The sequence below is a fragment of the Pipra filicauda genome, unplaced genomic scaffold (assembly GCF_003945595.2).
Source record: "Pipra filicauda isolate LSUMZ 115617 unplaced genomic scaffold, ASM394559v2 scaffold179_size1759329_pilon, whole genome shotgun sequence".
NCBI lineage: Eukaryota > Metazoa > Chordata > Aves > Passeriformes > Pipridae > Pipra > Pipra filicauda.
In genome coordinates, this window is record NW_024104286.1 from 1,067,991 (window position 1) to 1,093,836 (window position 25,846).

General features: G+C 38.8%; 1 protein-coding gene across 2 annotated transcripts in view; it reads left to right on the forward strand.

The window, feature by feature from the left end:
• Nucleotides 1–253: 253 nt before the first annotated feature.
• GUCA1C (guanylate cyclase activator 1C) overlaps nt 254–25,846 on the forward strand; it is a 48,705-nt gene continuing 23,112 nt past the window's right edge. The window contains exons 1-5 of one of the 2 annotated variants that reach the window (XM_039379861.1): nt 254–333; nt 412–583; nt 1,985–2,108; nt 4,483–4,587; nt 13,351–13,520. In XM_039379861.1, coding sequence (XP_039235795.1) covers nt 2,033–2,108; nt 4,483–4,587; nt 13,351–13,520 — 351 coding nt within the window. In that variant the 5' untranslated portion in view covers nt 254–333; nt 412–583; nt 1,985–2,032. The remainder of the gene's footprint in view (nt 334–411; nt 584–1,984; nt 2,109–4,482; nt 4,588–13,350; nt 13,521–25,846) is intronic. The other variant, XM_039379863.1, reaches the window with a different exon arrangement.

Below are 25,846 nucleotides of genomic sequence, written 5' to 3' on the forward strand. Positions count from 1 at the left end.
CAGGGTTGGAGAAAACCAGAGCCCTGGGACCAGTGCCCTAAGCCCAGTGGAGGTTTCACCTGCTTCCACAGCCTTGACTCAAAATTAAGGACAGTGTGGTTTCCATGATTTCAAGTTTTAGTTTGACACTTACTGTGGTCAGCTTTAGCATGTTAATTGCTAAGAAGGCAATAGGAAGAGTACCTCTAACTTTCTTTAAGTTTATTCTGTTCTCTGCTTGCTTAGTGTACTGAAGAAGTCTGTACCATTATATGGGAAGCTGGTGCAGTGACAGCATTCATGGGATTTGGGATCTTCCCTGTGCATGTGGAAGAGCTGAAAATGTCATTTAAGGTAAGCTTTTCTATGCAAATACTTAAGCAATCCTGCTCTGCTCATCTTGTGTGCTAGTGAGTTTGAATCCAATTTCAGTTTGTGTTTCAGAGTCTTATGAACAAATATAGAGAAAGTTTGAGCGCTGCGCAAAATGTCCAGAACATAGCAAACCTCTGATCAAGTTTTCACCAGCCTGGAATCAGTGCCCTGAAGTTTTACTGCAAGCAGAAATCCTCAGGTGCATAGAGATCACCTGGACTGTGCTTTTGTAAGTCTATGCGTGGGTGACAGTTGCAGTTTTGGGGACTTGGCTGCTGTTTGTTCCAATAGGGACAGTGCTGTTCAGCTGTGATTTTAATAAGGAACTGAGAGATTCCTCCCTTCGCACGCTGAATTCCTCTTTTACAACATTACATAACTCTAATCCTGGTTTCAGCACTTCAGCAGGATGAAAGTGGCAGGTATTTGGCTCTTTTCCTGTCACATCACCATAGTGTAATGGTGGATTTAGCAGGGTGAAATGAGGATTTTCATCTCTTACCACCTCTTATGTCTGTCTCTGAAGCCAGTAATAGCCATGCCCCCTGTGGGTGTTCAGGACTGTTTTTCAGGGGCTGAAAGACTGTTCCTTTTTATGGACAGTGAGTTGAATTAAAAGTGAAGCTGCAAGTAGTTTGTCCTTGGATGAGGGAGGAAATCTTTGGTTTAGTGCTGAACTCAGCAGTCAGGAAATTGTGTAAGTTGAATACATAAGTTTTTGGCAGATGCTGTGTTTCTATGAGATTTGGAGGAGGAATTGGGATTTGAGAGTATAACTTTGAAACACTGCGCTTAGAATTTAAACTGGATGCATTGCAGCAGCAGTGCTATTAAACTCTCTTTGCAACTCTCTTTCACTTTTTACTGCAGGAGCTTTAGATATTTTCAGCCTGAAAATATTATCTCCTGAAACAAAAAGAAGTCGTATACTAAGCAAATGACAGAATGAGGGACATATTCCACACTTCTGTTAACATTGATCATTAAAACTAAGAAGCTCTAGGTCAGGTCTAAAGACCACCTGGTCCCATAGTAAGTTTCTACTCTCCAAGAGTTTTTTACACTGAATCACTGGATATAGTTTAGTATAGTCTTCTTAAACTATTGAAAAAAATATAGGCTGGAACTAAGATTAGAACATCGAAACTTAACCAGGTTTCTTATTTAACAATTATCAACTTGTGAAGTAAAAAAGGTGGGGATTTGGAGAAGTTTTACAGGTAGTTATTAGCAAAGTGGTGACATTTCCAGTGAATATAGCTGCTGTGTCCAACTACCTCAGTAAGATTGTTAATATAATTACTCTGTCATTTTCTGAGATAAGAAAAATAATCTCTAAATTAGAAAAAATGTTGAAATCATTCAAAAATATTTTAGTGACTGATAGAGAAAAAGCTGTTGTGTTTTGTTTTGTTATTCTTTTATTCAGTAGATACAGTTTGTAAAAGAACAAGAGCACACTGCAGTTGAACTGCCAGATTTTAGTTCATGCGTCAAATGGTATCTTCAAATGTGTGTTCTAAGCATGATAAAGCAGCCTTATCATTATTATGTGTCTGAGACTGAGCAGATGTTCAATAAAATTGCCAGAAATACCAATGGCTCCCTAAAGTGACTTTTCTGCCAATAGGGAGAAATGCATTAAACACAGCCTTTCAACGCTATTCTCTGGGAAAAGATGACAGCCTTAAGGGCAGAAGTACACGCATCTGAAATGCTACCAGTGTTGGCCTTTCCAGTGAGACTTTTTGCAGGTAACATTAAGCTTGCAAGAAGCGGCTTCCATTACTCTCTAAGTGCAGTGGCATAATAACTGAATGTATACGGTGGGGTCTCACACAAGCTTGCAGTACAGTTTCCAGGTGTGTTAACCCTCTGTCTGTGATTGTGGCTGCACTTCATTTATTGAAATTACATCCATGATTGTTTTACATCCATCTTAAAACATTCAGTAATTCGAGAAGGATTATTAGGTAATGTAGACGAGGTAACATGAATATTCTGTCTGAAAGAAGTTCCTCCTTCATCTCTCTTCTCCTTTGCAACCCTTCCCTTCCTTGCTGAACTCACAAGCACTGTGCATGCAGTGACATGAGTAAATACACTGTAAATTGTTTAATGGAAGCTGTCACATCCTCACAGCAGGAGGCAGCTCTTCATCACCCCTTCCAAGGATGGAGGCAGAGAAGTGGGAGGGAATCTCATCCACAAAATGCCAAGTGACTAAGTCAGGTGTCAGATCTACACACACTACTTCTTGGCCCCACCATGGTTTCACTGCAGCTCTAAGACAAATCTCTTTCTGTGCTCCCACTTCTTATCTGAAATAAAGGAAGTGTTTTTTTAAAAAACTCTTTCCATCACAGATGTAAAATTAAAATAAAAAAAGCTTTCTGTTCTTCTGCTGGCACTGTGCGGAAGACATATTGATATCACAGACGCATAGTGAAGACAACAAAGAGTTGGCCTGCAGTCCAGTTCCTTAATTTTAGTCACAGCAAATTATACGCTATGGCTGCCAGATGCCATTTTATACAGCTGGTTAAAAAAAAACTGAACGAATTATCATAAAATTGAGAAGTTTTCAGCTACTTAAAAGTGTACTTATTTAGAAACTGCCCATTAAGGAAATTTTCTGCTAGTTCTTCTAATGGAATGGTGTGCACTCAAGCCTTGTAAGCATGCTTTGTGTGTATGATTTTAATCTTTCTCCATAAAAGCTCTGACCAAGTTACAAGAAGTTAAAGCCTTGGGACATTTAAAAGCATCGGTTTCATTTGTTGCACATGGTTTGTTTTCCTCCACTCTATCAGGGGAAAGCTGCACTGTGGTTGTCAGTAAAGATGCCCTGTCTGAGTGACCAGAACACATCTTTCCTGGCCTTGGCGCTTTAGAAATCTTCATCCCTCATATGTATTTGCTTTTATTGTCATTGAACTTAGACATCTGCTGTAGTTTTTTTCCAAGCATAAGCTATTAAGAGAACAGCTTGCCTGCACACCCCTAGGGGGTCTTACATCTATGTTCACAGTATGGGAACCTACAGCTGCCTGACTGTATTCACTCAGAATTTGAGTATCTTCCACTATAAAAGATCCAGAGTGATGTAATTTGGAAAAAAAAAAAAATAGGGAGAGTATCCCATTCTCTGACATACAGATGCAGGCAGAGTTCCTGTTTTGTTGGAAACCATGGTGACCCTGACTGTGGCAAGCCATACATAGACAAAATTTTTCCAATGAGTTTTGTAAGGGAAGTGATTGGCTCCTCCTGTTTTTCAGTGCAGACAGTGTTTGCTTTTGTCCCCATCCTCAGCTGCACTGAAATTTTGGTTGAAGCAATGTACAGGGGTACTGGTGGGGGGCTGCAGGGCTGGTGGGGAGTGGCCAGGACTGCCCCATGCCGAGCACAGCCGGTTCCAGCTCACTCCACTGGACCTACCCAAAGGCTCAGCTGAACCCTGCAGCCACAATGGCAGTGCCTCAGGAAAAGCCTGTGTGAGAAAGGGCAAAATGCTGCACAGCCAGTGAGGAGTGGGGGGAAGCATGTGAAAAACAGCTCTTCAGAGAGAGAAGTCAGAGAAGGAGGAGATGCTCCAGGTGTCCAAGCAGAGACTCCCTGGCAGCCTCTGGAGGAGATCACGCTAGAGCAGGTATGCACACTGAAGCCCATGGAGAGGATCACACTATGGCAGGTGGACAGACCCTGAAGGAGCTGTGGCCTGTGGATACCCACGCTGGAGCAAGTTGATCCTGAAGAGCTGTATCCCATGGGAAAGAGCCACCCTTTTTGCAGGAGAACTGGAAAATAGTGCAGAGAAAGGAGAGGCAGAGAAGAGCTGCTAAGGACTTACCACAGCCCCCATTTCCTACACTGGTCATGGGGAGGAAGCAGAGAAGTCAGGAATGAGGGAATGAAGTTGGGCATGGAAAAAAGAGACAGGGTGGGAAAGGTGTTGTTTTGTCTTTTTTTTCTCAGCACAGTACTCCATTTTAATTGAGAATGAACTAAATGAATTTTGTCCATGTCAAGTCTCTTTTGCTCATGACAGTAATTGGTAATCAATCTCCCTCTCTTTACCTCGACCCTTGAGCTTTTTCATCTTATTTTCTCCCCTGTCCTGCTGAGGAGGCAGAATGCGAGAGCGGCTGGGTGGGCACCTGGCAGCTGGCCAGAGACAACCCACCACAATCATTTACAACAGAAATTGTTACGCTTTAGGAGTCACTCTGGGTAAGTACAGCTACTCAGATTTATTTTTACCACTCCATGTTACATGTGTTTAGTTGCCATGTTTTGCCTCTGTGGACAAATTGCTACCCACTTGTTTCTACAACTGTGCAGATGTAGAATAAACTCAGAAGACAGGACTACAGTACCATTCAGAGAAGCTGCAGCTCACTCTGCCCCCATTAATAAGCTGCTTTTCTCCAGCTTCCGCATATTGCTAATTCAATTTAGAAGTAAAAGCTTTCAGACACCTTTAATGTGAAAAGCAAAGATCAGATAATTTCATGCAAAGTTTGAATAGCTTCCCCATCAAGGGCCCAAGAAACTTAGAGATTTGTTTTCAGGAATCTTTTTATATTTTGTCCTAATGCTGTCTTGTAGCATCAGGAAAGTCTTCTACCTGTGCCTGGGGGGCTTGTGTTACTGGGAAATGCCAGCAGCTGGTTGTCCAAGGTGCACATTCACATTCTTAGAGGTTTTCCTCAGCAACACACTTCAGTTTTTCAAACTTTTCCAGGAACTGTTCTAGTGTTAAACAGCCTGTTGTGGTTCTTCTGGTGAGTTTCATTTTAGATCAAAAGATATGAAACTTGTAATAGTGCTAGAGGGCAGGTTTATCAGTTGCCCTGGCCTTTTTCTCTGGTACTGCAGACTTATTATTTTTAGATACTCTAATGACACCTTTAAGGCATAGGAGGACAAATCAGCTATGAAAATGTCGTTATTCACCAGCTGATGGTAAAGAACTAGTTTTCTCAGTTAGGGCTTTCTTACCCTCTTGAGTTTAATTAGTGTTCTTTCCTTTCTCTGTTTGCTTTTGTTCTGTTGTTTCTCCTCTTAAATCCTTTTATACACACACAATACATTGTCAATGTAAATACTAATTATTTTTCCTTTCAAATAAGAACAGAGATTCGTCCTGAACAATTAAAGAAGTCAAAATCATGCCACACCCATGTAAAAAATTTTCTTTAAAATTCACTTCTATTCCAAGATGAAGTGGCACTATATAGGTGTTATTATACCTTGTGGATGCTTTTTCAAAAAAAAAAAAAAAGGCATTCTTTGATTTATATTGTTAAATTTATTAAGGAAGTATGTTTAATACTTCAGAGAGCCTGAAGTTATGTGAAGCAGACAAAAAGGTTAAGCCTAATTCAGATAACCTTTCTGTTATTGTTGCAAAATATTTTGGCAGTCAAAACTATCAAAAGGTTAATGAAGAAAGAACTTAGTTCACTTAAATGTTTTTTGTGGATTTTTTGGGGGAGTTGTGAATACATTAATTTCTTTGATAACAGGCTGGAAAATTTGTTCTCAAACTCAACAATGCAAAAGCAGGGTGCTTAATTTTGAGTAAATGTTCAGATTGAGAGGAATTTCTCTAGGAGGTGTATCCTGTGTCTTGGACAAATCATATCAACATGGTGATTTTTAAGAACTATGAGTGAAGTAAAATTAGTCTATTAGAGGTCAGTTTTTCAGGCTCATACAAACAGCTCTTGCTGTCAAGAATAGTTCACATATTTCAAAAGCACTGTGAAGTCCTGGTTTAGTAAGTAAATGAACTTTGGAGTACTTGGAATACTTTTTCCTTTTTGTATGTATTATGGAAAAAATTTGGTAAAATCCTTATACTCGCTGTTGTGTGCTGAACATGTGATTTTTAGGGGCTAAGAATTTTTTCCTATCATCCCATATCTTCCTAGTATTTTCTACCAATTCAGTGAATATTGTATTCTCTCAGAAAATGAAAGTTTGGAACAGATTAAAATGCCAGCTAACAAATTTGGAAGTTCAGATGAGGTGTCTATTTTCACCTAAGTATAATGGCTGAGAGGAACCTACTTGGTTTCACAAATGTAATATGTAACCCCCACTTCTTAAGCTAAAGAGCACATTTCATGAAATTAAACCTTCAGACAGCTTTGGAACATCAATCACTTTTTTTTTCCTCTTGGTTTCTTTTCAAATTTTGATTGTAAGTCTAAGTCAAATTTTTCAGAGCTTAGAGTACAAGTGGTTTACTCTTAACAACGAATGCTGATATTATGACCTGTTACGTAATGACGAAAATACTTTAAAAAAGCAAAAAAGAAATCTCTAATACATCAGCAAAATTGTCTGGAAGCAATGATCTTTACTTTCCAAACTCTAACAGATATCCTGTGCCTTTATTTTAATTGCATGTGCTGATTAAGCATTACTTTCCTCTTTTAAATGCACTGAAGTCATGCCTTCCTACTCAAAGAGTGTAGTTTCTTATTGTAAGTCCTGTAATGTGTAGTTTTGTCAGGTTTTCAGACTAAAACACAGAGGAATACTTGTTAAAAAACATTTGAATAAATGTTGTTCCTGCTGGTATTTTTTCATAAAGTTTCTCAGGAATTACAGCAGCTAGGAACTGTCTTGAGATTGCTGTGGTGGCATGAAACAACTTTTATGCACAGTCAGTGCTGCATAGCACAGTGGTGATGAATTTCCTCTTGAGGAATATAAACTATGAAAGGTCAAAAGGTCTTCACGCATCTTTCATTTAAATTAAATTCCATGCTGGTTTTATTTTTGTGTGTTGCCTCTCAGGATGTAATACCAAATGCTGATAGTAAGATAAAAAAAGATGTTGTTTTCCTTTTTGTTTCCTTCATCCTATCCTATTAACAGACCTTGCTCTCAACTACCCAGGGTTCTTCTGACAACAGTAAAGCAGGAGTGGCAAAAGTCACAAGTTTTTTCAGCCTGAACTTACTAATGTAAAAAAATGGCATTGTGGCTGGTCAAAGGTTCAGACTTTGGATATGCTACAAAGTTACTGTAATCACGAGTCCATTTTACATTAGTTGCTGTTGACCATACATGAACCTTACAGGCCACTGTTTGCATGTCTTCTGTTATGGATTATTAACCACAGTGAGTTAACTAGCTACTAATTCTCTACACGCTGATGAATTTTTATAGGAGTTCTTAGCAGAAATACATTTTAAAGGAAGTTCAGGGTTGCCTTTGTCTATGATATAAAACAAACCAGTCTGTTTAGATTATAAAGACTATTTCATACTGTTTAAAAATGAAAGAGAAAAATTCTATCTGTCATCATATCTACAAAGCAGACTGTGCTTACGAACTGCAGCAAAACTATGAGCTGCAACATAGCTTTTCAAGGAAAACTTAGTAGCCTGAAGAGAAAGATGGCAGAAATACTGCAGTGCCTTCATAGGGTAAACTACATTTGATTTTCAAATATTTCTTGTTATTGAACAAAATAAGAAAAATGTGGCTGGTCCTGGGCTTCCAGAGTAAGGAGCAAGTCCATCAATAAGCACAGATACGTACAGACAGCAGAGATGTCTATCTATGGATTATTTGTGGGGAGACATCCCCTGGTGCACTGGAGTTGAACCTGCTCCTGTTTACCACTGAGTCCCTCTGTGTCCATGTGCTCAGTGGGAAGATGATGCCTGGTGCACCACGAATTCCTCTGCTTGTTCACTTTGCGCTGGTCTTGCTGCTCAGGGAATTCCAGGCTCTACCCCAGGGAGGGACTGGCAGGTTACATGCAATTACTGCTATCAAATCAAATTATCTTTTCAAGGCTAATACTACTAAGCACGTTATGTATGTTTGTATAACCACTTTACAGATATTAATTGTGAAATTGTTTCATTAATTCCTTTTGGTGAACTTTATGATATTTAGTATCCCTCTGAAGGATATAAGTTTTATTTATCCTATCTCTCTTTCCCACGTAGGGTAGGGAAAAGGGGATGGTTGCCTTTTTTTTTTTTAAGATAGAACACTGTGTGTTGTGTAAGAGTTCCAGAAAGATTATGGATTAACGGTGTCACCTTAATACCTTAGAAAGGGCTTTAGTAGCATTAGAATATTACTTAAGTAACCTTAACGACAATTCAGAAACCACTTACAAAACTAATTTTAAAAGGCATCTAATAAAGTTTGAGAACCATTCTTTTGTCCCTGTATGCTCCATGATTTTGGTAGTAGATTTCTGCATATGTATTGTTTTGTCACTTAAGAAAACAGGTATCGGACCTAACACAATAACAAGGCACTAATTTACAGGTTTCTTACTGGGTGTTCAGAATTGCATATTTTCACATACAAGTACACTGAGAAACTTATAAGTAAATTAAAAAGAAAAGTGTCCTAATAAAGAAGCATTAAGCATGTGTAAAAAAAAATTATGGGAAGATGCAAATAGAAACTGTACAGAAAATACAATTTACCATCAATGCTTTTATGATAATTATGCAACTTACAAATAAAGTGAGTTTGCCTGTATTGTACCCAGACATCCATCTAAGACAGGACCCTCAGAACACCAACATTTTTTCCAAAATGACTTATCTTCAGTCTGACTACCAGCTGAATAAAGATAAGCCAGTTAAACACTCTCTGGGTCATGTCTGGCATATAAAAATAGCCACACTTCACTAGACAGGTCAAAGATACTTCAGGTCCACTGTCTTGTCTCTGGCAATAGCCAGAAGCACATGCCTAGGGAACAGACATTCCTTAGTCACACTCTGCTTCCAGCAGCCTATGGCCTGGAAATAAGTTCAACAAATGGGTTAAATGGACTTTTCCTCCATGAAATTATCTATTTTTTTTTAACTCATATTTACTTTTAGCCTCCATACCACCTTGTGCTAATCAGTCCCACATTATAAGTACAGACACTTTTTTCTTAAAGAAATCTGATTCTTTCTCAAACTATTTTGCAGGAATATTTCACAGAATTCCAAAAAGACTGTCTTGAGGTTAAAGGAAAGTAAGACTTTTCAGTTCAGTCACCTGTGATTTTTACAGCTATAGTTAAGGCTGTCACTGTAGTAAAGGGATCAAATGAAAATTCTAAATGGTGCTGTCTTCCTACATCCATAAGTCCAAACATCTTATTCCTGTGGCTTGTAGAGGCTGACAGTGCTAATACGAAACACTGAGAGAGACTTAGGGAGAATTTAGCTATGGGGAAAAGTGGGGGACAGAGTTTAGTCCCTTGAATCTTCTGTCTAAAATAGATGTGGATTTCTCTATCCTGATATTATTGTTCTCATTGTCTGCAATTTTGTGTTTCAAATGCTTCATTAAACTTTCCCCTATATCTTATGGCATCATCTGTAGAAAACTTGAAATTTCCTAGATACATTTTATCAGACTCTCAAGGGTTTTTGCTTCATGACATGTGTCAATAGCCTTGAGTCCCCACTATTACATATGAAGGTGCAAGTATGTCTAAATATTACATATGAAGATCTAGTACAGTGCTGAGAGATTCCACGTGACCTGGATGGGTTTATCCAATCATATTCAGTGGAAAATAAGTACATGGTGTATCTTTGATACAGACACTACTCAGACAATAGGTTTCTGTTTGCAAGTGTTGATGTTGGATTAAAGTCTATAGAATTAAATTCTGGTTTTTACTCTGATTATAATTTCAGCTTCTTCTTTCCATGCCTCATGTTTATGGCAGAATTTAATATAAAATTTTTTTATCCTTTCTTGAAGTGCCTTACACTCTCAAAGTCCTGCCAGTCCCTCTGCTACCAGTTTCTTTGCTTCTTCCAGTTGCCTTTCCTCCCCTTTGTATCACATTTCCTACAGACTTACAATGCAAGTTCTTCTCTACCTCTACATTCTCCCTCATTTTACTTCTAGACTTTGCTTGGAGGGTAATACACATGAAGAAATGTAATGCCCAGCTAACCTGGATATGGAGATGCAATAAATATGAGAAAACTGGGCTTTAAATAGAGAAGTAACTTTTCCTGAGTGAAAGTGAGGATTTTAAATGGCTAAAAAGAACAGTGTTGCCAGCATAGCCCTTCTAATCTGTGTGAACTTCATCACTATAATCCCTCAGTAAAGCTATTCTAATAGGAACGTGGCCAACAGAAATTCCTCTACAAGCAGTTTCTTCTCCTACTTGCACTTAATTCGAACTTCCATGTTTCCATTTTATTCTGGGTTATTGCACTGCTTCTTTAAATATTCTGGTTGTTTTCTCTTACTTCTTTTTTAATTACGACCTTTGCTGATAAGCATCTCATGCTTGTTCATATGCTTATTTTGTCAAATGCTTCAGTGTAAAATTTAAGTGGTTTTTTTCAGATTCATCAAATAGGTAATTTACAATAGCTTGAAGATTATCTTGAAGAATTATTTCAGTAAATGTAGATTTTTCTGACATTTTAACCTTGTCTTCCAGAAGAACAATCACAGCAGAGTTAGGAGAGTCTTCCATTCCATATGAAAGAAATATGCGTGTTTTCAAGGAATGAGATGGGACTGAGATGGCATAGTTTTTGATACTTGCATTTATGCTGTTGCTTTTTTCAGAAGAATGTTTGAAAATTGAAACATATAAAAAATTATTGCAGACCCCTGTATTTACCAAAAAAAAAAAAAAAAAAATCATCTATGGCTCCTGAAACTTATGTTCAAACCTTTGATTTTTTTTTCTTTTGAATACTGCTATTATTTCAGGGGATCAGGGAAAGGAAGTTTAAGTAACAACAGAGTTTTTTAAAACTCTCTCTTCTCATTGAACAAGCAATTTGGCTGATATACACCGGAAAATTCTCTGTCGGCATTTCCAGTTCCTAGCTGCTGAAAATTTAGATTTGATGAACAATAAGAGGCTGAAGATTGACACTTCAAGCTACCTTTCTTTTGCTTGCCGTTCTTGGTTATTACAAATACAGCATTCTTTGCCTATGAGTGATATTTTGAAGTGGAGTTTTTACAAATATCACTTCACATGTTTCATATTTATTCTAGTTTAATCAATATATCATATAGAAAATCCCTGCTGCTTCTCAGTATTGAAGGTCTTGATCTTATAACTGACAGCACATTAGTGGGCAGCTATTGTTGCTCTGGGGAATCTGTTGAAAGCGGTGCAAGGGAAGACTAAAGATTAAAAAAAAAAAATCACCTTTTAATGATAGCTATGGTATATGTCACTGTTGAAGTCCTTCAGTGTGCTTCTTTCCCTTTTCTCTGCCTCCTCAGCAGCACTGCCCTGACTGGCTGCACACTCTAGTTTATGTGGTTACAAATATGTTTTGAAAGTCTGTTCCAGTGACAGTCTAGCTTGTTGTCCTTTTGCAGTAAAGGCTTGTACCATTTCTGAGAATACCTTGCAATTCTTATCTTACATAATTAGCATGTCACAGCTCTTTGTTTGCCTGAAGAATTCAACTGACTTCAAAATGTCCACGTGAATCTGTGTGCCACGGCATAGAGCCTACCCTAAACCTCATGCAGCATGAGCATCTCGCCCATCTGACTATGCCACCCTCACTGCTCACACCCCACAGGTGCACCACCACTCATCCCTTTGGCACCCAAAAAACAGGTCTCATGACATGTCCAACAGCAGCGTTCAGTTTCTTTGCAGTTTTAAGATTGAATTTGTCTCTTGCGACTGTTGACGTGGCTTTTGCAACTGAACCAGCATGAACCTCAGCCCAGAGGAAAATTCATCTCGTGCAGCTGCACAGCACCCCAGGGCAGCCAGGCTGTGCAGAGAAATGCTGCTCAGGTGGTGCTCTCTGTCCTCTTGTGATGCACCACGGGAGTGCCGCTGGTGAGACAGCACCTTTGCAGTGGGCTGAAGTGTAACAGTTGTATTTTAACATTCTACCACAACTAGTGCATGCCACAGTATGCACTGTAAGGCTTAAAGCTGTAAAACTGTACAGTGCTATGTACCACAATACAGCACAGATGTTATGGCACTAGAAGTTTCCACAAACAATTTGAAGCAGCAGAAGCAGCAGTTCAGCACCCCTTCTACTGCTGGCCACCCTTTTCCACCCTTGTTTTATCTGTTCTCTTGTAGAACCCAAAGTTTTGTGAGACCAGGCAATGCAAAAATGTAAATAATGTTGTCTAAAGCTAACTATATTTTTTAGTATTCAGTCTATATTTATTAGTATCCAAAGCTTATTCAATTCAAGATTTTGCCTGGATCTGTCCTTATACTTTTTCCCAAATGCAACCACAAACATTCATGCTGGCCTAAGGGAAGGGAATGGATGGGATTGAACGGGCAGTGGCAGGAGCAATTTTTAGGACATTAGCTTACAGAAGACTGAGATGCTTGTAGAACTGCTGTCTAAAGACAATGGCAAGTTTTTTGTGCTTAGTGTACAGCTACTTTCGGGTTTTTCAAGTTATCCAAGTCAAATTGTGTTGCAGTTTTGATTTTTAAGGTAAGATTTGGATCAGGGTACATACAGAAGTAATAAAAATGAAAAGTCATTTACCACAAGGCAGCTGCACAAATCGTATCCGAGTATTAAAATGGGGTTGAAGTTTTAGTTAAAACTTTGTGAATTACTAAAATGAAGGTTTAGAAACTACTCTGAATATTCCTGCATGTTGCCCTTTCAATACCCATCCAGTTTAAATTATTTTAGCACCACAGGTGCCAATGCAAGATATAATGCAATGGTATAATCAGTTCATCTGAGGCTCTGCAGACTGACTGTGCACAAAGATTGTAATCAGCTGATAAAACCATGGGGCACTAAAACTGGCCGCCAGTAATCTTGCTAGGGTGCTATATTTACTTAGTCTATTCTGGTAGCGATCTGTAAGAGGTTTAAAGTAGCTCTCGAAGGCAGAGTTGGTGTTTGAATGATCATTGTTTGGAAGCAAGAATCAGCATTTGGATGAATAGATACTGAAAAAAGTTACCTGGTATGTTTGATGCAATGGGTGCTGCTGGATCAGCAGATGACATTAATGCTATGGAAATTCACCACTGGTACACAAAATTTATGAAGGAGTGCCCATCTGGACAACTTTGTCTACATGAATTTAAACATGTCCTGGATCTACACGGACTTACTCCGGAAGCTAACAGCTATGTTGAACAAGTATTTCACACATTTGACATGAACAAGGTAAGAATTCATTCCTGACTTCCTGGCTTTCTTGTGGCTGTATCATTTGATGCACTCAGCAACGTGTCTCAGAGAGCTGGCAATGCTCCCTACTCAGAAATAATGAAAGTGATTCACAGATGATGCAATAGAAAATTATGAGCAGATAAACATGAGTGGCAGGCAAACAATTTTGAATGCTCTGTTCCCCATTCATTTTGCCAACTTGAAAGTTGCGTAGTTATTCTAATACATGCTGATTGTTTCTCATCTTTGAAAGCAAGATTTTTATGATTATTTCCAGTGTGCATTAATAATTGAAATTTTTATTTATATAACTGCTCAAAAAATCTTTCTAAGTAAGTTGGTTTGGTTGGATTCATAGGTATTAATGTTTTAAGATTATGCAACGTAGACACAATATGATTTCTTCAGTTGCTGGATTCATTCTGAGCACCTTCTGCAGCTTAATTCAATCTCCCTTTTCCAGACACTTCTGTCTGCTTTAGATCCATCATCCCAATTTTACTGCTTCACATTCTAGGTCATCCTAAAGATACGTCCAGCAGCTGTTAGCTGCATTGCTGTCTTATGTTCTTCATACTCGGTGTTCCTGCAGGTTCCTTCTAGCCACAAGACTCATCCACAAGATTGTGCCTTGTTATTTTCCTCTTAAGCCAAAGTAACACTTTCTATCAAATGCTGCTAAGGAAGCAAAGAGTCATCTGTAATTCCTACAAAAGTATTTGTTCTTGGCTAAAATAAGGTTTAGGCTGAATTATCAGTACTACAAACTCAGCTTTCAAATAATAGACCAGATAAGTCCACTATGGTATAAAAAAATTACTTTAAAAAAAAAGCATTAGTGTTCTCTACCCACATAATTTATCTCAAAGAGTTGAGAGATGTTAAGGAAAACGTGTTATTACACTACACAAATTACTTTAGTGATAGGTTAAAACTGGTCCAAATAGTAGCCAAAACTACTCCAAACAGTTTCCAGCTCCAGAAATGGCCTTTCTGTTCTTCATTTTGGAAATAATTATATTTGTTTCAGAAAGTGCTGAGAGTATAAGGTACCTCATGTGCTCTTACATCCAACATTAAATTTCTTGTATGATGCCCAGCAGACTAAGAATTCCCAGAGTCACTAGCTCTGTTATACCATTTTCTCGTTATGCGTATTTCCACACGCACCTTCACCTCCAATTCAGCTTGATTTTTTGGATTTATGTGATTCTTTCTTGCATAATCTTCAAGGACTGTTCCTATATAATCAGGCTCATTGCATGCTCTTTTCTTCTCCCCAGATGGTTAAACATACAGGAATTTGATTAAGTAGCATCACCTAACTCAATTAACATGCTAATTACAGATCATGAACAAACTTCCAGTCCACAAACATGGAACCTGACTGACAGAAATTGTCAGCTTGCTATGTTCTTTTCAATTAATAAATCAATGTGCTAAGTTCCCTAGAAAAGCTTTATGAATGCTAACCTTGGACAACACCCTTGGACACTGTCTGAGCTCAGCTGGGAGCTTTTCCAGTTTAGCTCTAAAGTGTGCTGCAAAAAGCCCTTGACACACCAGTGCTCTTGAAATTATTCGGAAATACTCACAAAATTTATTTCAGACAAACAGTTTCAAAGCAACTACTGACTTGAGGACACTTCAGAAAGTTGAGCCTGCAGCTGGTTTTAGTTATTTTTCAGAAAACTGGACTGTGAAATAAACACTCCCTGAAATGAGGCTTCTGTCAGGAAGATAGTGTACCAGTGCAGGGCTGACCACAGGCACAGGGAGATTGAGCCCTTGCCAAGATGAGATAACCGAGGGTTTGAAGAGAGAGGAAGAAAGTAAGTAGCCTTCAGACAGTTTTGTGCCAACAGAAAAGCCTGGGAGAACTTGTCACTACTGCTGATACTGGTCTCTATATTTGGAAAATATCTATTGTACTCAGCAAATAGTGCATCCAGTACAGGCAGGTAGCACAAAATAAACCAGATAGCAACTTTCAGGGCACGGTTGCTTTTCAGCTTGCCCCATTCAGCTTTCTCCACCATTTGTAGTCTTTGCAATACTATTTGAAATCAAAATTGTTACAGTTTTCTTCACTTGTTTATATTACCTGTTTATATTACTTATTTATATGTACGTTGAGAATGTACATATAAACTGTTTATTCTAACAGTTGAAATGTTACAGTTGTGAAGAATACTTATTTAGTATTTAAGAGGTTATTTAAGAGTACCTTTCTGTAAGGAAAAACCATTTTGCAAATGTAGCTAGTAACTTCTATGAAGACAAGCTTTACGTGCGCCTGGGACATGCCTCAACAGAGAAAGAGCTCCAAACCAAAAAGGTGGTGAGCTTTGGGGGTCTTGGGGGTTTGGGTTTTGGGTTTTGTTATTGTTTTTTAATGGGACAGTGTCTTTTGGTTCATTAGTTTTTGACAAGTTACCAATTACAGGGCCCTTCCCCCACTATAAGGAGCTTAGCACCCAGGGAGCAGTTTGCTCAACTTATCTGATGAACATTAAGATGTATGCCTTAAACTTTTCAGGTCATATACACATCAGAGTTTGACCAATCAATCTCTCATCCCCTTCGCCAGTTTCCCCACAACTTTTTAATGAATTGTCATATTTCAACCCAATTTCAAAGAGTAGACATTTTGGTTTATTAGTTCCTAATGTTTTCATAAAATTTGGCAGCTGCATAGCAGGGACACACCCAGAAAGAATGCCCCACTCATACAAGATTCAGCTTTTATTCCTTGTTTAAGGCAACAGTTGGCTGGCAAAATGATCAGGCAATTGTTTCCTTTTGTCTGGTGAGGATATAGGGAGGAGCTGGGGTACCAGGATGTGAGGATTTAGGGGACAAAAGACATAGTTTGTGCTAATCTAGACTTTTGTTTTTCTGTTCCCAGAAGGGCTTGTTTAATTAATGTTACGTTTTAGACAGAAAAAAATGTTTCCATTTTTTATCCATCTGGAAGTCTTCCCACAATTTTAATGAAATTTAACAATGATTTGGCCTTTAGGGCTTCATAAAATCCACTATAAAACTGCTTATGCTAGGTTTATAACCTCATTACTTAATAATGAGCTCCCACTAAATATCTGATATTCATTTCCAGTTTTGCAAGATATTGTAACAATCCTCCATTAGCTACTGTAATCTTAGGCATAGATTTTATTGTGTATTTTCTTAATTGAGCTGTTGCTCACCTGTAGCAATAGGACCAGGTAAAGTTATTTAGAAGGCAGAACAGGAATGTCACATTTAGAATTGTTAAATACACAAGATTGTATAGTCTATATCCATTTGTAGATGGAAATAAAATGAAGGATGTGGCATCTACTCCCAGATAAAAGGCTGGCAAGTTTTAATATTTGTCCAATCTATTTGTATAATTTAGTCACTGGAAAGGCTTAAACGCTTAGAGAAATAAATCAAGTGAAACAGAATATTTTACCTGAATGTTTTACTTTTTCCTTTTTAATAATAGAAAAAAAATTATTTTTTATGAAATGGCAACAGTCTAGTTTTTAATGAAGTGGCAACAGTATAACTACATGATTCAGGTACAATACATAACATCTAGATAAGCTGTAGCTCAGATTTTTTCTTCTCTTACCTTGAATAAAATCTTGTGAAAGCCTCACTGAAAATCCTGTGGCAAACAAGAACCAGGACCTCTCAAGCCGCATGCCAAGATTTCATAAGCCTCCCCTTTGAGATTCACACTGCGTCTGCTTAGTTTGATATGATGTGTATATTTATCTGTTGTAATTTATGTTTCCTGTGAAGTCATTCTGTTGGGCTTCAGGCTGGCTTAGGGGACTGGTTTACGTAAGAAGAAGAATGAGCTGTTGGCATACCAGCTTGCCAAGAGTAACCCATTTGGGATTTTTATGTCTTGGCACTGGCTTTCTCAGTAACACTATCTTCATATTGTTCTTGATCATTCTGACTACATCGACACTCCTAACAAGAGCATGGCTTATGTGCAGTGCAATCAAAAAAGCATTTGTCTTCTGGATTCTGCTCTTAATACAAAAATCCAGCTCAAGACTCCTTTCCATGCTTAGCAGAGACTAAGGATATTATTTCAAGATGACTCAGCTCCTTTCAAGTTAGATGTACCAAGTCTCTCTGCCCTGCTTTATACATCAATGGGACAACAACCTATCTGATTAAGTCAGTGGAAACTAACTCTTTCTTAACAGAATAAACAGATTGTGAAAAAAACTACACATAAATTAAGGTTCTGAAATGGCATAACATGTGGAGATATAAAAAGTCATTATCATTCAGACTGTCTTGCCCACAGCAGTGCAATTATATTTTGAAGTTGAAAATTGCAAGGTTAGTTTTCTTTTGTTTTCTTCCCCACCCCTCTACCCCCTTCCAAATTCTTTGTGTTATTTTTCTTCTGCTGGAGGATCAGATTTTTTCTGCCGCCTTGATGGTAAAAATTGTTGCCAGATCTTTGATGTTAGTGGATGAGAAAAAGAATTGGGGATCTAATTTCTTGCAGCATGCATTTGGCATTTAGGAAGTGAGATTCCAAGCAAACAGACTTTGGTGTCTGCGAGCTTCTCCCTGATCCTGAAATTGCTCAAGGTGCCTCTGTCATCTTCCAGCTTCTATGATACTGAAAGTGCCATGCTTTAAATATTCAAATTTCTATCTCTGTATTATCTGAAAATCCATCACTGAGACTGCAAACAGAACGAAGAGAACGTGTGCGTTAAGTGGATTATGCAAATGAAGAATTATGATTACTTTTTAGTGCCTCCCCGTGCTCTTACTGTTTCAGAATTATATACATAAGGACACATTCCTAGTTCTTTTTAACCTTAGGATTATATCAAAAGTGCTTATCCCATGCTTAGTTTAGATAGGATGTTAAATCAAAGTATGTAGTTTAAATTGTAGAGTTATGAAGAATCTATTCTCAGTAAAAAGTCCCCTTCTTGAATTTCACTAGCTCCTTTTCATATCCTTTATTCAGGTTCTGTTGTGTGAGTTTCAGCACTGTTTGTATTTAAATAACTTGATATTTTCTGCGAGAGATTATCAGAACATTTTTTTTCAATGCTAATGGTACATTATTTTGTACATTATTTTCTGTTTGTACATTATTTTCCTTCATCTGGATGAATACTTACTGGCAGAGTCACCAGAGTCACCAAACACATCACTACTATTTTGCAGAATTCATGATTATGATTCTTCCCGTTTTCCAAGGGGTTGAATGCAAAGTCCTCCAAGCAAAGCACAGCAACACCATTTCACAATTTGGGAAGCATTCAAATTCATCTTACTGCATTTTTAGAGCAAAGCATTTTGAGTCTAGTAAGAGGGCCAAGGCTGCAAACCTGACACAGACTCTTACAAACATGAGCACTAATGTCATGTTTTGTCTTCAAGAGAATCCCTGCAAAAGCAGGATGAGCCCTGAGAACATGTCAAGTTCACTCCAGATGGAGAAGGACCCACCTATTGACAAGCTCTTCAAAAATTGACTGAGTTTGTTTTCTTGTAGGTGGAGCTGGATGAGAGTCTTAAAACCCTCATGTTCTCCTTTTCACTACTGGAAGGTTGTGTGAATATTGTTGTCTTCCCTCTCCATTTTAAAAATTACTTTCCCTGCCATTTCCAAGGCAAGATGGAAATAAATGTCCAAGGAGTGGAAGGAGGAAACAGCATCTCATCCCTTCTTTGTACGTTAATTGAAAACATCGTGGAACTGAAATGCAAGTTGCAGAGAAAAAGTGTTGAAAAGATAGTTAAAATCTTAACAAGAGATTCATTCTCCATCAGAAACAGAGCCGATACTTGGACAAAAGCAACACAGGGGGAAAAATGTGTTTGTTTGCTTGTCTGCAGTGAGAGGGAGAGGAGGCTGGCAGTGGCAGCCGCAAGACCCAGCCCCTCAGGGTGTCTCTCCGCAGGGCCTGTCACTCCACTGGCCCAGAAAAGCACTCGAACAGGGATTACTAGACAGAAATATCTTTAGCGACCACAACCAGCCCTTGTCTTTCGAACTCGGGCCACTAGGAGGTGCTCAGTGTCTGCTCAGTTTGGGAGAGACTTCAGGCACCCAGAAAGGAAATGTCTCCAATCAAAACGACGGTACCTAATTAGGGAAGACAGCCTCGCCTTTTAATTAAATGTTTGCTGATGACTCTATTGGCTTGGTTTTCCCTTTTCCAAAGTGCTTAACTCAGTGGATTTGATTGCTAGTAGCGGAGGGGAGAAAAAAAAAAGGGAAGGAAAAAAAAAAAGGATGATTTAATATCAAAATTTATTCCAAATACCTGTGTTGTGGTAGGCAGATAAAAACAGGAAGCTGGGATTTAGAGTTGTTTAAGGATCTACGTTTAACATTATTAAGTGGAAAAATCCAATTTGTCTAAGATGAAATCCTTCATGAAAATAGCCTGTGGCATCAAAATGTTGTTGGGGCAGGGTCAATTTGGAGATAGTACTCTCAACATGAAGATTTTTGGGGACCCCTCCTTCAGTTTATCAGTATGAAAAAGTTCAGGAATTTCTTTTCTTCTTATTTCTTCCAGTCGAAGCCAGGACATTTTGTTGACCTCTCAGATCTTCCCTGCATGAGAGGCCTCTTTCCCATCATTTTTATTAAGACCACTGAAAAATAACAGTTTAACTGTGGATTGCTACTCTCACTTGCAGTTCCCTGATGTCCACCTGGCAAGCTGCAGCCCAAGCTCCTGCCAATCATGAGTTCAGGAAAATCAGTGAATTTGCAATAGCTACAAAAACAAAGTATTCCTGACTTTTTCTCCTGTCAAAGGAGGATGCATCTCTTTGGCAACTAGAAACCTTGATGAACAGCTTCAGCAGTGGGCCCTCATTGTGTTAAGTCTTGAACTCCCAATGAAAAATGTAAAGCTGGTATCTCAGAGCTCTTCCCATAATCATTAAAACTAAAACAACTGCTCTACAAATGTTTCTGTGGGAAGTACAAGACTTGTTATTTCATTATACATGGTCTGCTCGTTATTTAAAGATACTGGTGCACTGTAGCATATGTGGTGAACAACACCCACAAAATCACGTCAGTAATTGGCTTAATGACCAAAAAAACATCTTAAACTAGATTGTTCACAACTAAGATAAGAACAGTTGACTATATCATCACCAGGACATGTATCATTGAGTAGATTCTTAATCCCCATGTCAGGAATAATCAAGCAGTAGTACAAAAAGAAATCAGACATAATAGGCTCCTATAGATATATTTTTAAATGGTCACTGCCTTTTTTTCAGTTTAAAATCCATACACAAACTCAAAGGGTTCATTGTTTGTAGAACTACAGTAGCAAGCACACAGGAATGTGGCTGTGAAATAGCAAAGCTGTGCCAGTGCTTGATCAGTGTTTTCACTGAGAGAATAATTAAGTAATTGTGTGTCCCACAATGGTGCCAGGGTTGAAACACCACAGAAATTAGCGATGACCTCTCTTTTCCCCATCCCCATGCTTGAGTTAGCATAAATTTGGTGAGTCCTGTCACCTCAGGCAGAGGTGACACAAATTAGGGGTTGTGTACTACTACAAATTTGCCTCATTGGGGCAAAAGCTTTCTGGTGTATGAGGGAGAGGAAAACAATCCTTAAAAGTAAGCTACATTCTGATGAAGATAGGAGAAGGAAAGGCCAGCTCGGTCCTCCTCCTTTTGTAATATGCATAGAAGGAGAAATGTGGAATTGAGAAGCTAAACACTCATTGAAATAGTTAGAAAACTGTAGAGTGGTCCATAGAGAGAAGATGGTCATTGTTGGGACCTCACAGTTTGGGTCTTAAAAAAAATCCCAAACAACAAAAACCCACTAAAACCTCAAACTGTTAAAGCCTTCATAGGTAAATTTTCTGACTAGGATAGGCCATTCTAGTTCTTCCTGGAGGATAACCTCCTCTTTCCACAATTTTATATCTTGTCCAGATGACTCTTTCACTTGGGCAGCATAGGTAGTCCCTCTGGAAACACCCCACCTTAGCTGGGAGGTAGGTTGCATCTACCTTAAGAGACATAAACGGTCACTGAAGTTGGCTACAGACGAGTAGCCACGTGCCTGTGGGGAGCTGGCAAGGTAGTTAATAGAGGGAGATGGAAGGAAACTGTGCTTTAAAGTAAGTTGGCTAGTCAGGGACATGGGAATGCTTTCTCTGGTCCTGCCCACACAGCTCCCCTCTGTAGCCAAAATGAGCAGCGGCAGATCTCCATATACACTCAGCACCAGAGGGATCCAGCATCTGATTGCAATGGAATTCTGGGAAGAAAGGGAATGGAGAAAGAGAGAAATGGGGCAAAATCCAGAAGCATGATCTGAGTCACAGAGGAGAGAGAAACAGCATTTTTTCAGAGCAAACACAACATAGAAATTACCGAGTAAGGAAAAAGGAAGTGAGACTGGATTGAGCTGGAACAGATGCAAAAAGTTAATTGCAAAGGCGACACAAATTTAGATAAAAGCCTGTGGATTAGCTTTTTATGCAAATGCATTTAAAACTTGGCACTTCAAGCACTATCAGCTCTCTTTTTTGTCTCACACTTCAGGCAGGTATCATTCAGCTGAATCTACTGGAGTTTCACAACACAGAGATGTAGTATCTGCTGCCTACAGCTGAGTAACTTCTGTTTTCACAATACCCAAGAGAAAGAGAATGTCATCTTTATTATTTTATTTTTCTGCTTTTTTATGTATCAAGGTAGCTCCTGACACCCTGCTGGGAAGCTTTGTTTTGTTGCGATATGCTTTTTAAAAAAGGCTCAACTTCTCCTTTCAAATGCTATCAAAAGACTACTTTTTTTTCCTTGTAAAGAAATCTGAATTACATCATCACTTCCAAAACTGAGATATTTTATACCATTATCAGAGCAGAACTAAGGAATGTGATTTTTTTTTTCTCATTGTTCCCTACAGAGAGGGTTTTGCAGTGTGCATTTCCTGTGTGCCCATGTTCTTGCAGTTTAGCAACAGTCTGTCCCTGAAGCAGCAATCTTTATTACGGGACTGTCATTTTCAGTGCAAGTGCATAGTCCCGCTGTTGCCTGCTTGTATCTTTTTCTTAATTCCCAGAATATTGTACAGACTCCAGAAAGCTTCTTGGCATCTCAATAGATACTGTAATTTTATCTTCATCTTTTAGAATCAATTTAGTTTGGTGCAGATAGTTCATTGGAAATTGCTTGACTGGGCTTCCTATATACAAACTAGCCTCTATACCCATTGTTTCAGCATTCTGTGAAATGGTTTTGCTGTATTAATTTATTCAGTTCAGCTCCACATTGTTATCAATTTTTCTATTTTTGTTTATAAAAGTAGAAGTGCTCCAATGCCTTCTGGAATAAGTGATTTCCATAGAATTTCTACTATCTCAGTACAGGCTTTGTCTGCGAGTTTATCAAGTGCTGTCAAACTATGCAGCAGGTTATAAATTTTAGTCTTTTTGTGCTCCATAAAACTCACCTTTCTTTTTATGTCAGCTGTTATATCAGCTATTATATACTGTTCCAGGCCCCTATTAGGGATGAGGGATGCTGTGAGACTAAATTATAAATCAGATCATTTTGTACCGAGGCAGTTTTGCTGTATTTTACATGTATTTTAATTATTCTTATTAAGCTAAAACGATTCTGAGAACAGGTATTCCTTTAAAAGCATTCAAACTTTAACTTAACATTCTCTTAGAAGTCTTTTACCAGAATCTACAAAATCTGACAAAAATCCAACTTCTAAGGCCCTATCTTTAAGGCAATACAGCAATCTTTCATGTGCCTCACTCACCATGGGTACATTTTCCCAAGACTTGCTATTTGGAAGCAACTAGAAGAAGGAGTGTGGGGGGTTTTTTCAGGGGGAGAGAAGAAGAGGAAGGGGAGAGGGATCAGTATACGTCATCAACTCTCAAGTTCCCTGTGCCTAAGTGGAATCCTGTGAATAGTGTTTGCACAAGATCATGGGAAGAGATGAGAGAGATCTGCCCAAGTGAAGGAGGTGAAAGAGATAAAAGATGACTAGCACTGGGTGAGTTATTGATGAACAGTTCTTAACCTACTCATATCACGTTCCTGGTACCCTGTTGTCTTGGTTTCAGCTGGGATAGAGTTCATTTTCTTCCTATATGTAGTGTTTATCCTAAGTCAAGGACTTTTCAGTGTCTCGTGCTGTGCCAGTGAGGAGGTGCACAAGAAGCTGGGAGGGAGCTTAGCCAGGACAGTTGACCCAAACTAGCCAAAAGGATATTCCATACCATAGAATGTCATGCTCAGTATGTAAACTAAGGGGAGTTGGCTGGTAGGGGCCCACTGCCACTCAGGGATGAGCTGGACATTGGTCAGTGGGTAGAGAGCTAATGTATGGTACATCACTTGGTTTTTTGGGGGTTATTCCTTTCTTGCATTATTATTATCAGTATTCACTTTATTTTAGTTCAATTATTAAACTAGTCTTAACCCACAAGTTTTACCTTTTTTTTTCCTATTTTCCTCCCCATCCCACCAGGGGAGGGGACAGGAGTGAGAGTGAGAGCACAGCTGCCTGGTACTTAGTTACCAGCTAGGCTTAAACCACACCACCTGTCTTTCTCTGGTGTTTGACACAAGGACTGGTTATTTAAGAGCAGGGCTGAGGGAGAAAATTCAGGATTATTGTCAGACTGTTCATCCCTAAGAGGTTTGTCTGATTATTTCCTTTCCCCTCCCTTGTCCTCACATCCTCTTCGTTCACCCTCGCTGCTCCAGACAGCACTCATCTGCAGAAAAGACGCCTGCGTGGGATTTGGTTTCACTCTCCCTCAGTCACTGGGATCACACAGCAGCTCTAGGGCTGGCACATGGTCTCTGGGGTAAAGGCAACACTCCAGTTTGCTCTGTTTTTTGCCTACTGAACCAGTCAATGTCTGTATTTTTCTGTTTGATCCTCAGAAGTTCATGGGCACCTGAGGAGTGTTCAAGTGTTCTTACTTATCTGCCACATTTTGAAGTATGCAATATTAAACTTAATGATGTCCTTGTGGAGACAGCTGTAGCACAGACCACTAAGAGTATGGGAGTCCTTCTCAAAAACTGACCTGGTCTTATAAGATATTTATTGTTCTCTGGCTGAAGTCAGGCTGGAGGACAGTTGCTGTTTTTCCTGGGCACTCACCACCTCACAGGACTTTGCTCTTTAACTCCACTGTGTGATTATAAATGAAAAGGATGAGTGGCAGTGTCTTTTTTCTGCATCACTAATGTCCTATATTTTTACACTGGTATTTATAGATCCAAACTTCTTTGTCCTGTAGTAATACTCCTGAGCCAATCTTCTCCTTGTATAAAAACTAATCAGTACAGAAGTATTACTGATACTTAAGCCCTTCCTTGAACTTCCAGAGGAAAAAGGAATTCAGCTCCTGAAAACTGTAAATTAAAAGCACGACTAGAGCACTGACCAATCGCAACGAAACCTTATTTAATTCACGTATCAGACTTAGTTGATTCTTGTGAAAGAAGTTACAATAAAAGATTTCTCTTCCACTCAGCTTCTGTCACGAGGCTGGTGACCAAAACTGTGTGTTGTATCTAGGAACCCATGCTGAGAGGGAGGACATAGGGTGCAATTGCACATAAATAACAGATACCACACAGCATATTTATGATAAAAAGTACCTCAGAAGGAGTTCAAAGGGCTCAATTTTTGGAAAGGCTTAATACACTTAAAATAAAGAGGATGTAATAATGGGCATTTTCCATCCTTATTTACAGCAAAAGTTACAGCTATTCCTTACAGGCAGTCTAGGATTAGACTCATGTATTGATAATTGTTTGTATATAATTCAAAATCAATCAATTTAGGATCTCCTCATTTTTCTTTTCATAACATGTGTGTTTGTAGTCAGTGGGAGAGTGGTGAACTACAATTTGAGCATGGTGGTCTTTGCTTCTACTTGAGCCAGATTGTGAAATCCCATCTATTTTAGAACTGGGTATTAAAGGTAATCTCTCACAAGTACCAATAGGCACTAAATAAAAATAGAAACTTATCATTGTAAGATGTTTAACGTGGCCATTTAAAAGCTGTATTAGCCTGAGTTGTGGTCATAAGCAAGACTGAACCTGGCAGATAGAAATGTGAATAGAGACAGTTTCTCTGTAATAACATGGGTTCCCAAGAATCTATACCTAAAGATGCCCCTGCTCAGATGCACCACTATTACAGCAAATTTATGAGAGAATGTCCATCTGGGATGCTTAGTCTGCATGAATTCAAGAGACTTTTGGATATTCCGGGGACGGATCCACAGGTTGATCTATAC